The sequence below is a fragment of the Pelobates fuscus genome, chromosome 3, assembly GCF_036172605.1.
Source record: "Pelobates fuscus isolate aPelFus1 chromosome 3, aPelFus1.pri, whole genome shotgun sequence".
Classification (NCBI taxonomy): Eukaryota; Metazoa; Chordata; class Amphibia; order Anura; family Pelobatidae; genus Pelobates; species Pelobates fuscus.
In genome coordinates this window covers 382,772,276-382,785,530 of record NC_086319.1, presented here as the reverse complement: position 1 = coordinate 382,785,530, position 13,255 = coordinate 382,772,276, and the positions used below count along the sequence as shown (strand labels likewise).

General features: G+C 43.5%; 1 protein-coding gene across 2 annotated transcripts in view; it reads left to right on the top strand.

The window, feature by feature from the left end:
- Positions 1 to 3,853, top strand: part of MISP3 (MISP family member 3) — a 47,347-nt gene extending 43,494 nt beyond the window's left edge. For both annotated transcript variants that reach the window (XM_063449606.1, XM_063449607.1), the window contains exons 4-5: positions 1,979 to 2,058; positions 3,505 to 3,853. In XM_063449606.1, coding sequence (XP_063305676.1) covers positions 1,979 to 2,058; positions 3,505 to 3,591 — 167 coding nt within the window. In that variant the 3' untranslated portion in view covers positions 3,592 to 3,853. The remainder of the gene's footprint in view (positions 1 to 1,978; positions 2,059 to 3,504) is intronic.
- The last annotated feature ends 9,402 nt before the right edge of the window (positions 3,854 to 13,255 follow it).

The window sequence follows — 13,255 nt, the reverse complement described above, 5'->3', positions numbered from 1 at the left end:
TGGTATTCGGCTTCTGAAACGGAGTGTCAGGAAGTGCAGATTGACGTCAGGCATGGGTGCCGCTGATTGTCTAGAGTGGTCAGTGGACGCTCTAAGCCAATCGCTAGTTTTACTTTTTTATGAATGGGGAGTTACTGATTGGCTTAGAGTGCCAGCTGACCGCTCTAGCCAATCAGCGACACCCCTACCCAGCAGCACTCTGTGCTCCCTGACACTCAGTAAATAAAAGTAAACACATTAACATTGATATTTTTTTTTACTTGTGGCGATGAGAAGGTCCAAAGTTTCCCTGCCAGGCCCAGGTACCAAAGCCTTATGATGTGGTGTCCAGAATGAAGTGGAGGGTTCAAACAACTTGTCCTTCCTGCTCCAATCTCCTTTTCTTCTCCTTCATTTGACAAAGTCTTCTTATTATTCTGACACTGTCTTCTCTCCTCCTTGGCTCCTTCTGCTCCTTTACCTTTCTGCTTCTTTTGTGCCCTTCTGCTCCTTTCTCTTTTTGATCCCTTTCTGCTCCTTCTCCTACTTTACCTTTCTGCTCCTTGCTGTCTCTTCCTGTTCCTTTCTACTCCTTCTAGATGGTCCGCATGGTTCTTATCTGCCATCACATTCTATGTTTCTTTGTTTCTCCTACTTTACCTTTGCGCTCCTTCTGCCCCTTCCAGCTCCTTGCTACCCTTTTCTGTTCCTTCTCCTACTTTACCTTTGTGCTCCTTCTGATTCTTTCTGCTCCTTTACCTTTGTGCTCCTTCTGTCCCTTCCTGCCCATTTCTGCTCTTTGCAGACCCTTCCTGCTCCTTGCTGCCCCTTCCTGCTAATTTCTCCTCCTTCACATCTGTCCTCCTTCTGCTCCCTCCAGCTCATTGCTGACCCTTTCTGTTCCTTGATGTCCCTTGCTGCTCATTTCTATTCCTTCTCCTACTTTACATTTGTGCTCCTCCTGTCCCTTCCTGTTCCTTGTTGCCCTTTTTGGCTCTTTGCTGAACCTTTCTGCTCCTTTCTGCGGACGCCCATGGATGGACTCCAGCTTTAAATGTTCCTTTAACAAATTCAAATCACTAATAAAATATCTTCATTTTCTGAGATGAATTGTGATTTGTTGATAGAGAACTTAAAATAAGGGGCGCATGTTTTGTTTGTTTTTAAACACAGTTTTTGGTTAGAATAACCCTTCCTATGCTGGCCTCTCCACCAAACATTTGACATATGTAACCTGTGCAAGCTGGCATGAGATATCCAATATGCACAAAACTGACATTAGCTAGTCTGGAAATTTTGTGCCACGCTGGCTAATGACACCCCAATGACGCTGCTCAAGGTTAACCCCATGTGCAGCATTAGGCATCATGACCACTTCAAATGGTGCTGATGGTGTTCCTTTAAATAGCACATGTAAAGTGACTACCACTCTAACGCCTAGATCAGTGCCCCACGCCTAGCAACAAGAGAACTGCGCATTGTTAGGAATACACTAGGTTAAAATCCAAGTTTGTAAAACAAATAATACACCCTTTAAATTGTGCTTTAAATTAGGGAGTAAAATTCCTTAACACAATTAGTACTTCAGCAGTGGTTAAAAAACAAATAATCTTTGATGAGTCATTAAACTCACAGTTTTCTTTGACTTATTGTGGTTTGAGGTTATCTGTTTTTTTATTATTATTATTATTATTATTATAATGCATTATAGTCCTTTCTTAAAGAGTTATCTGACCAGAAGTTTATATACACAATGTAGACATGGCTATGTAAAATAAATACTTCAGGGCTATAAGCAACCAGTATGGCCCTGAAGTATGTATTTTACATGCAAGTAGCTAAATTACAATTGTGTTCTGTGTTACCAAAGAGTCTTAATTCTCATTTAGGCCTCTGGATAATTAAGACATTAATTATATAAAAAAGGTATAGTCAACAAGTCTGTGGATTAAAACAAAACATTTCTAATTTAGCGAATATAAAATATTGTGTATTGCAGAGCGGCCCAGTTGGAGAAAGCTGGAAGTGAACTGGCCCCCAAACCCAGAAGTGACTATGAACGGACAACAATCAGAACAGGTGAGATTAACCAATTATAAACAATAAATATAAAGATTAAGAAAGTTGAAATATGGTGCTATCACCTTGTGTAGGTCACCCAACCACATATAAAACTAAGTGTATTAAAAATAGCAAATAGTGGGGTGTTTTATCACATACATTGATTTTTAAGTGTGCTGTCAACGTGATTTGCTATTTTTAGTACATGTGAGATGTCTGCACGTGTGTGTTGGTAATGGAGGGTACAATAATGGGCTCCCGCTGTGCCAGTTCATTCTCAACATTGCACTCTATCTGTGCAGTATCTGTGACATTGCAACAGTACAGGACAGTTGAAATCACTGCATTCTACTCAAATGAGTTGAACAGAAGCCTAAGGCTGTATTGTTTCTCACAATTCCCAAAAGGTACATTTGCCTATTTTTACCGAATGTGCACTTCCATATGGCTGCAGTATGTTGTTCTTTTAAAATTAGCTGAATTTCATATAACATGGGTAATACAAATATTTACAAACAGCTAAATTGCAACAGAATATCCTTCATTTGTTTGTTCACAGAGAAATTATAACGACCAAATGCAGGAGAACTGAGCGGAATGCAATCGGCGTTTAGTGAATAATAGTCCATTAAGTTTCTTTATTGAGCACAGTGTAATGTGTACTAGTAGTAAGCTAGCACTAGCTGCCCTTGGCATGCAAAGGGATATTTACTAACTAGGGAATCTTTGTGAATTGATCAGCGAATTGCAAATCTAAAACAAAAATAGATGATTTGGAAGCAAAGCTGAATTGAAGAACATTTTAAATTGGGCTATTTTGGACTAAAATATGCAATAATTTGGTAATTTCTCTGTTTAGTGAATAACTCTGATAGTGTAATATTGTATTACTGAATGGCTGTCAATATCAGACATATTAAGTGTGTAAACAGAAGGCTGATATTGCAAAACAGAGGAGGTTGCGTGCAAGGTGGCAGACATAGTGTAGTGGCGGTAAGGTAAAGGTCTATAAGGCTTATTTCAGTAGTGTGTAAGGATAAAGCTTACGGTATATATAAAGGATGAGATGTAGTATGTAAAAATTGGCACTGTCTCTACTGTTTGTAATTCAGCAGTGTTTAACGTGATAGCTGTGATAAAGCAGTGTGTAGTGGATGTAGTGTAATAGTGTGTAAGGCCGTAGTGCAGGGGTCCTCAAACTCCGGCCCCCCAGATGTTGCTGAACTACAAGTCCCATTATTCTTTGAATTACATATATAGCCAGAGAATCATGGGAGTTGTAGTTCAGCAACATCTGGGGGGCCGGAGTTTGAGGACCCCTGCCGTAGTGTATATATTTGTAAGGCGGGGGAAGCTTTCTGTATCTGTACTGGTCATGGTGCATGAAGGGTGATTTCTAAAGTATAGGTACGGACATAAAGCACTCTACTATATATTTAACTTAATTTATACTTTTTCCCGCAGACATTGGACAGCCCTCGCACACGCCGACAGCGCAGTTCTCTTTTTCAGAGCTGGGAAGCTGGCACCCCAAATCCTCTTGAGGAGTAGTAGAAAGAGGACCCAATAGAGAACTTTGGGACATTATTGTGACCTGTGGTTGGAATTGCTTTAACTTTCAAGGACACTCAAACTGGGACTGAACCCTCCAACCTGCCTCTTATAATGCTAACGCAAATTCTATTATATTGCATCTTCTGGACACAAGGTGTTTCTGTCTGGCTTTGCCTATAACATGATCAGAATCTAATCTGCCAATTATCCTTTTGTAATCTTAAATGACTTTAATTTGTAATAAATGAATTGAAAAACATGGATTGTGTGAAAATCTCAAGTGTTAAGAAGTCATGACAATAATGTATGATATAAAATACTATTTAAAGGGACATTCCTAGGTGAAGAATGAAAGGGGCACTAATTGGTGTCATGCCTAGGTCCATGGATCATAGTCCTTCTGTGACCATAACCACTACAGCATGTTTAGTGGCATTTGGAAATGGTACGATACCTGTCCCTGTCGGGTGCCTATGGTTCTTCTGATTTGGGTCTCATTACTAGAGGAAATTCACACTTCTCATTACCATGCCAACTTTGGACATATTTCACTGGCTGAGAGCTGTAACAGAGAAGTTATAAGGTGCTGAGTTCTGTAATAGAGCAGTGATACTCGTAGATACAGGTAATTATAGGGTGAGGGGTCCTGTACTAGAGCAGTGATAGGTACAGGCAGTTATAGGGTGAGGGGTCCTGTAATAGAGCAGTGATAGGTACAGGGCAGTTATAGGGTGAGGGGTTCTGTAATAGAGCAGTGATAGGTACAGGCAGTTATATAGTGAGGGGTCCTGTAATAGAGCAGTGATAGGTACAGGCAGTTATAGGGTGAGGGGTCCTGTAATAGAGCAGTGATAGGTACAGATAGTTATAGGGTGAGGGGTCCTGTAATAGAGCAGTGATAGGTACAGGCAGTTATAGGATGAGGGGTCCTGTAATAGAGCAGTGATAGGTAGTGGGCAGTTATAGGGTGAGGGGTCCTGTAATAGAGCAGTGATAGATACAGGCAGTTATAGGGTGAGGGGTCCTGTAATAGAGCAGTGATAGATACAGGGCAGTTATAGGGTGAGGGGTCCTGTAATAGAGCAGTGATAGGTACAGGACAGTTATAGGGTGAGGGGTCCTGTAATATAGCAGTGATAGATACAGGGCAGTTATAGGGTGAGGGTTCCTGTAAAAGAGCAGTGATAGATACAGGGCAGTTATAGGGTGAGGGGTCCTGTAATAGAGCAGTGATAGATACAGGGCAGTTATAGGGTGAGGGGTCCTGTAATAGAGCAGTGATAGGTACAGGGCAGTTATAGGGTGAGGGGTCCTGTAATAGAGCAGTGATAGATACAGGGCAGTTATAGGGTGAGGGGTCCTGTAATAGAGCAGTGATAGGTACCGGACAATTATAGGGTGAGGGGTCCTGTAATAGAGCAGTGATGGGTACAGGACAGTTATAGGGTGAGGGGTCCTGTAATAGAGCAGTGATAGGTACAGGCAGTTATAGGGTGAGGGTCCTGTAATAGAGCAGTGATAGGTACAGGCAGTTATAGGGTGAGGGGTCCTGTAATAGAGCAGTGATAGGTACAGGCAGTTATAGGGTGAGGGTCCTGTAATAGAGCAGTGATAGGTACAGGACAGTTATAGGGTGAGGGGTCATGTAATAGAGCAGTGATAGGTACAGGGCAGTTATAGGGGGAGAGGTCCTGTAATAGAGCAGTGATAGGTACAGGCAGTTATAGGGTGAGGGGTCCTGTAATAGAGCAGTGATAGGGTGAGGGGTCCTGTAATAGAGCAGTGATAGGTACAGGTAGTTATAGGGTGAGGGGTCCTGTAATAGAGCAGTGATAGGGTGAGGGGTCCTGTAATAGAGCAGTGATAGGTACAGGTAGTTATAGGGTGAGGGGTCCTGTAATAGAGCAGTGATAGGTACAGGGCAGTTATAGGGTGAGGGGTCCTGTAATAGAGCAGTGATAGATACAGGCAGTTATAGGGTGAGGGGTCCTGTAATAGAGCAGTGATAGGTACAGGGCAGTTATAGGGGGAGAGGTCTTGTAATAGAGCAGTGATAGGTACAGGCAGTTATATGGTGAGGGGTCCTGTAATAGAGCAGTGATAGGTACAGGCAGTTATAGGGTGAGGTGACCTGTAATAGAGCAGTGATAGGTACAGGACAGTTATAGGGTGAGGGGACCTGTAATAGAGCAGTGATAGGTACAGGCAGTTATAGGGTGAGGGGACCTGTAATAGAGCAGTGATAGGTACAGGCAGTTATAGGGTGAGGGGTCCTGTAATAGAGCAGTGATAGGTACAGGCAGTTATAGGGTGAGGGGTCCTGTAATAGAGTAGTGATAGGTACAGGCAGTTATAGGGTGAGGGGTCCTGTAATAGAGCAGTGATAGGTACAGGGCAGTTATAGGGTGAGGGGTCCTGTAATAGAGTAGTGATAGATACAGGGCAGTTATAGGGTGAGGGGTCCTGTAATAGAGCAGTGATAGGTACAGGCAGTTATAGGGTGAGAGGTCCTGTAATAGAGCAGTGATAGGTACAGGCAGTTATAGGGTGAGGGGTCCTGTAATAGAGCAGTGATAGGTACAGGACAGTTATAGTGTGAGGGGTCCTGTAATAGAGCAGTGATAGGTACAGGGCAGTTATAGGGGGAGAGGTCTTGTAATAGAGCAGTGATAGGTACAGGCAGTTATATGGTGAGGGGTTCTGTAATAGAGCAGTGATAGGTACAGGCAGTTATAGGGTGAGGGGTCCTGTAATAGAGCAGTGATGGGTAGAGGCAGTTATAGGGTGAGGGGTCCTGTAATAGAGCAGTGATAGGTACAGGGCAGTTATTGGGTGAGGGGTCCTGTAATAGAGCAGTGATAGGTACAGGACAGTTATAGGGTGAGGGGTCCTGTAATAGAGCAGTGATAGGTACAGGCAGTTATAGGGTGAGGGGTCCTGTAATAGAGCAGTGATAGGGTGAGGGGTCCTGTAATAGAGCAGTGATAGGTACAGGTAGTTATAGGGTGAGGGGTCCTGTAATAGAGCAGTGATAGGGTGAGGGGTCCTGTAATAGAGCAGTGATAGGTACAGGGCAGTTATAGGGTGAGAGGCCCTGTAATAGAGCAGTGATAGGTACAGGCAGTTATAGGGTGAGGGGTCCTGTAATAGAGCAGTGATAGGTACAGGGCAGTTATAGGGGGAGAGGTCTTGTAATAGAGCAGTGATAGGTACAGGGCAGTTATAGGGTGAGGGGTCCTGTAATAGAGCAGTGATAGGTACAGGCAGTTGTAGGGTGAGGGGTCCTGTAATAGAGCAGTGATAGGTACAGGGCAGTTATAGGGGGAGAGGTCTTGTAATAGAGCAGTGATAGGTACAGGCAGTTATATGGTGAGGGGTTCTGTAATAGAGCAGTGATAGGTACAGGCAGTTATAGGGTGAGGGGTTCTGTAATAGAGCAGTGATAGGTACAGGACAGTTATAGGGTGAGGGTTCCTGTAATAGAGCAGTGATAGGTACAGGACAGTTATAGGGTGAGGGTTCCTGTAATAGAGCAGTGATAGATACAGGGCAGTTATAGGGTGAGGGGTCCTGTAATAGAGCAGTGATAGGTACAGGCAGTTATAGGGTGAGGGTTCCTGTAATAGAGCAGTGATAGGTACAGGCAGTTATAGGGTGAGGGGTCCTGTAATAGAGCAGTGATAGGGTGAGGGGTCCTGTAATAGAGCAGTGATAGGTACAGGTAGTTATAGGGTGAGGGGTCCTGTAATAGAGCAGTGATAGGGTGAGGGGTCCTGTAATAGAGCAGTGATAGGTACAGGGCAGTTATAGGGTGAGAGGTCCTGTAATAGAGCAGTGATAGGTACAGGCAGTTATAGGGTGAGGGGTCCTGTAATAGAGCAGTGATATTTAGAGGCAGTTATAGGGTGGCGAGTTCTGTAATTGCAGCCTTATTTGAGTTTGTGCAGCCAGTTTTCACATTGCTTGTTTGAGATAAGAGCTCACTAATCAGCTCTTAATCTCAAATCAAATACTCGGCTCTCCACCCTGAAAACTGGGAGTTAGGCTGCAGCAAAACGAGATAATGAGAGGGTATCAGTTAAACAGGATCTCTTCAAGCCACAAACTACCAGGTTACTAGGGCAGGACTTACAGAGATAGAAAATACGAGGTGAGAGAACAAGAGCAGGAATCCCAAAGGTTTTGTACGTGTAGATTCCAGATCCACCATGTCTTTCTGGACTTATAGGACTTCTACATACTGATGGGAACCCTTACAAAACTATTGGCCAACCTACACACACACACACACACACACTTTGGTGTAAATTCAGAAATTGGGTTGTCAATTCACAATAAATTGATGTTATTATCTAATAACCTCATGGTGTGAGAGAAATGGAGGCCCACAGGTGGAATAGAATTAAGAGAACACTAACTATAATGGCGGCAAGGTGAGGACATGTGATGGGTGGCCATATTTGCAGTACACACATAATGGGCATGCAGGGGCGTGTACACACATAGATGGAATATATAGAACAGGTGTAGGTGCACTGTGTATACTCATTACTCAGGTACAGGCGTGCCTCCACCCACTCTGACATGCCAGGAGCTGATTCAGGGAGAGAGCAAAGAACAGGACCGAAAAAGCATGCAGACTTTGTATGTGTTGTAACTATAACACCTGGTTTAGGAATAAATCAGTTTCCCTCATGTCCTTTTTTGGAGAAACACAGATCAATTTCATTTCTGCTTCCTCTGCCTGAGGTGTGACGGACCAGTTAGTTTGCTATTGTACAGAACACCTGCTAGCGCAGGGTTCCGAGACTGCATTCCTCAACAGCCAAAGCCAGACACACAGGTGTTTAAACCATCGGGTCCCTGATTTGACCACGTGTGCCAATCTTAATATGTGTATCTTGGTTTATATTATTTACGACTGGATGGGTGGCATATGAGTAGGCTTGCCGCGTCCACCATGTTTTTATGGACATGTGCTGCGTCTGTGTTCTGCAGGACATTTTCATTTATACGAGCTGCCCTGCTGTATGTAGCATTCATATTGGGGCAATTATTATTATTTATAAAATATTTTACCAGGAAAGATACATTGAGATTTATCTCGTTTTCAAGTATGTCCTGGGTCAACAAATAGATAAATTCATTTATCAAGAAGAATCGCAACAGAACTGACTTAATTAGTTAATTTAACTCTCTGCATTTGGATTCTACTTGCTATAGGACGGTGCTTTCTATGGGCAGCCTATCAGTATGCAGACGCAGCTTCCTGGGAGACATGATAAATGTGTCCCTATGTATGTCCCATATTGGCGAAGTCTTGGGTTTTCCAAATGAAGAGGCAGAAGAACTCTTAAAACGGTATTAAAACGAGTGTCCTGGCAAAGCTTGTTAGACAGCTCTGATTACAGACAAGGACAATTTACAATGCCCTGCGGCCTCAGCTACAATTAATACTGTCAGTTACTGGGAATTTCTGGCCATAACTTTAGATAGACTGGCGATTGTTATCTAAGAGGTCGCATTAAAGTAATATTGTCGTTTGGTAACACTGTGACAATGGAGAGGAATACTAAATGACACTAGGAGCAGACTGACATGACTCTGGGTCCTCAGGAAAAATATGGCTCTTGGTTCCAAGAAGTCCAATTATATCAATCAATTGTCTTAATGAGAAATGACATACCATATATATGCCATCATGACGAGATGTGCCTTAACCTATATTCTGAATAAAGTATGTTAATGCATTATTTTTATTTTCATTATTATTTTTATATGCTGTCATTAAACTACATGACAGTAGTGTTTAAAGAATGTATGTTTGTGCTTGCTTGTGTGTGTTTATTAATTATATATATATGTCACTCTATGTTTGTTTTGCTGCACACCAAAAATAAAGATTAAAGGGACTCTCCAGGCAGCCGAATTTACTTACCTGGTTCCAGCGCCGGGAGCCTCGTGAAGCCGCGCCCCCTATTTCGTCAAAATGACTAAATAGGCGGGCGCGAGCAGGGAGCAATCAGACGCTTCCATTTGGAAGCGTCATTGCTCCCTTGTGCGCCACTACATTAAGCTGTAGTTGTTCAGGTGACTATAGTGTCCCTTTAATATATATATATATATTTTAATAGTGTCTGCATATAAATATATATGTGTATGTGTGTATTTTTATGAATCCAGGTGCTTATGTAGGATTTGGATCAGTGCCATCTTAACAGCATTATGGGCCCCCAGGGCAAAGCAGTGCACTGGGATCCTGCTTATACAACTACTCACGGGAATAAAAATGAAAATCATCGATAAAATGAAGCTCGTATTTATCGGTACCTTCCACAAATGCAATACATGCATACATAGACTGCAGCATAAATACAGACTGCTGAATACACACACAGGCTGCTGAATACACACACACACACACACACTGATGAATACATACATACAGATTGCTGAGTACACACACAGGCTGCTGAATACACACACACACACACACACTGATGAATACATACATACAGATTGCTGAGTACACACAAGCATAGACTGCTGAATACATACACAGAGACTGCTGAATACAGACAGACTGCTGAGTACACACACACAGACTGCTAAATGCATACACATGCTGCTGAACACACGCACATACTGCTGAATACATTCGGACTGCTGAATACATATACACAGACTGCTTAATACATATACAAACTGCTGAACACACACACACACAGACTTCTGAATACATGTACACAGACTGCTTAATACATACACAGACTGCTGAACACATAAAAACACTGACTGCTGAGTACAGACAGAGAGTATGGCATGTGAGGGTATGTGAGGAGTGTTGTGTGTGACGGGTGCTCTGTGTGTATGTAAGTGGTGCTCTCAGTGTGTGTGTGTGTGTGTGTGTGTGTGTGTGCGAGGGGTGCTCTGTTTGTATGTTAGAGGTGCTCTGTGTGTGTGATGTGTGCTCTGTGTGTTTTTGAATGGTGCTGTGTGTCTGTGAGGGGTGCTCTGTGTGTCTGTGAGGGGTGCTCTGTGTGTATGTCAGGGGTGATGTGTGTGTGTGAGGGGTGCTGTGTCTGAGTGTTTGTGAGGGGTATGTTTGTGAGGGGTGCTGTGTTTGTGTGTGAGGTGAACTTTGTGTGTGCATGTCCCCCCCAGACCCTTCTTCTTACCTTTGGTGAATGGGGGACGATGAAACTGCAACCGCTGGTGGTGAGTAGTATAGCTGTAGATCTACAGCCTGCAGCTCCTCTGGCTGCAGGCTGTCTTCACTCCTCCCACAAGCAGAATGCTTTGTCTGAGCATTGCCATGGCAATGTACGGAAACGCCATGACCAACATGCTCGCAGGAGGAACGCTTTGCCTCCCATGTCCTACCTACCTCCCTCCAGGTCCTACCTCCCTCTCATTAACGAAGGGCATTTGAGCCAGTGAGGAAGATCTTGTGAGCAGGGCTGGCTCTCCATGGGCCGGCATGGGAGATCAAAGGATCTCCTCTGTCGGCCTGGGCAGATGGGCATCATGATGGGGCTCCTATGCTTGTGTTTGTAATGTAAGCACATTGTGAAAATATTTTCTGAAATAATTGTTACCCTTACCTCTTGTGTCATTATACCCCACTCACTTAGAATGTAAACTTGTTTAAGCAGGGCCCTCAGTGCCTTCTCTTTCTCGATTTACAGTTTGTCTTGTTGTGACGACGTATTTGTTAGTGCACCTATTGTACAGCAATGCAGAACGTGCTGGCGCTTTGATAATAATAATAATATGTGTGCATGGTGTGAAAATGTGTTTCTGTGTGAATATGTGTGCACGTTAACATAATGCTTGTGCATACATTGTTTGAATACGTTATAGGACCACTATAGGCACCCAGACCACTTCAGCTTAATGAAGTGGTCTGGGTGCCAGGTCAATCTAGGTTTAACCCTTTTTTCTTTAAACATAGCAGTTTGCGAGAAACTGCTATGTTTATAATAGGGTTATTCCAGCCTCTAGTGGCTGTCTCATTGACAGCCGCTAGAGGACTTCCGCGCTTCTCACTGTGATTTTCACAGTGAGAAGACGCCAGCGTCCACAGGAAAGCATTGAGAATGCTTTCCTATGGACTGGCTGAATGCGTGCGCGGTTCCTGCCGCGCATGCGCATTCAGCCGAGGAGGAGGAGAGGAGGAGGAGAGTCCCCCGCCCGGCGCTGGAGAAAGAGGTAAGTTTAACCCCTTCATCCCCTAGAGCCCGGCGGGAGGGGGGCCCTGAGGGTGGAGGCACCCTCAGGGCACTATAGTGTCAGGAAAACGAGTATGTTTTCCTGGCACTATAGTGGTCCTTTAATGTGTGGGTGTTTTTGGAATCTGATCTCTTTTTGATCTACTCTTTCCACTTCTTCAGCCAGTATCCTTTTCCGTTTGATTGGCCCTTCCAAGGAAAAATCCTGAAATAGAAAAAAATATTAGCTGCCATGTTTTTCAAGGAACACCAAGCTCTCGTAGCCTTCTCCATGAGGGCCAGTAGCTCTCAGCATTGAGTTAAGCCCCGCAGTGCAGGGCTTAGCTCATTGGTTGAGAGCGAGCAGATGACTCTCTCTAACAATGAACAAGCACTAGCCATGAATGGCAAGGATTAGAAGCTCTGTGAAAGATAAGTTGTTAAACCGATAGCAAACAGTTTGAGTACTTTGACTGGAGGGGGCACCAGGGTAATACAGGCTCCATAACCATTACAGTGTAAGTATGGTCCAAAGGGCCTGCCTCCAAGTCCGCCCACAGGGATGCAGTGTGTGTAGGCTGGACACAAGGTGTGTGTGTTGTGGATGCAGTGTGTGTTTGTGTATTAGATACCGTGTATGTAAAGTGGACACGGTGTGTGTTAGTGATTGTGTAGTGGATGCAGTGTGTGTATATTGTGTGTATATATATATATATATACATACACATACACACACACACACACACACACACACAATGTTTGAATGTAAGCATATTTTGTATGTTCCATGTGTGTGAATGTTGGTGTTTAAATGTAGTGTGCATTGTGTGTTTTTTATACAATACCACACACGCTGATACACACACACATATACAGACACACAGATACACACACAGAAACACACAATGATTGGGAATGTGGGGGCTAGGCGGCCAGGACTGCCAGGCCTGTGACAACATTCATGGCTCTAACCCCCTGATGCTGGCCCTGCACATAATGGCAATGAAGATACAAACTGGTTTCTAGTAAATCACTTTCTAAATAAATACACACACACAGCTTGGACAGTAGTGAAAATTAACTTTCTTATCAAATAACATACTTCATTTAAACACGTTCTTTCCATTCAATCTGATTATTGACTCTTGGCTATCACTCCACCCTGTTTCTCCCAGTAAAGTCACTCAGTTGGTGCGATACTTGTAGCCTCTGCTGATGTCACCTCATAGTTCTACCAAGACTCACACAGGTCCACAGAGCCTCACACTCCTTTTGTTGTAGAAATCGCCTTTGTCACTGTGTTTTCATTGGTGTGTATTTTAGGTTTTGTTAAACAGGTGAGTCATAAAACCTCTCCCAAAGAATCGTATAGTAACGCAAAATTCATGGCTCACAGACATTCACGGATTATCTCATCCTCAGACGTAGAAAGTAATCCGTAAACAAAGATT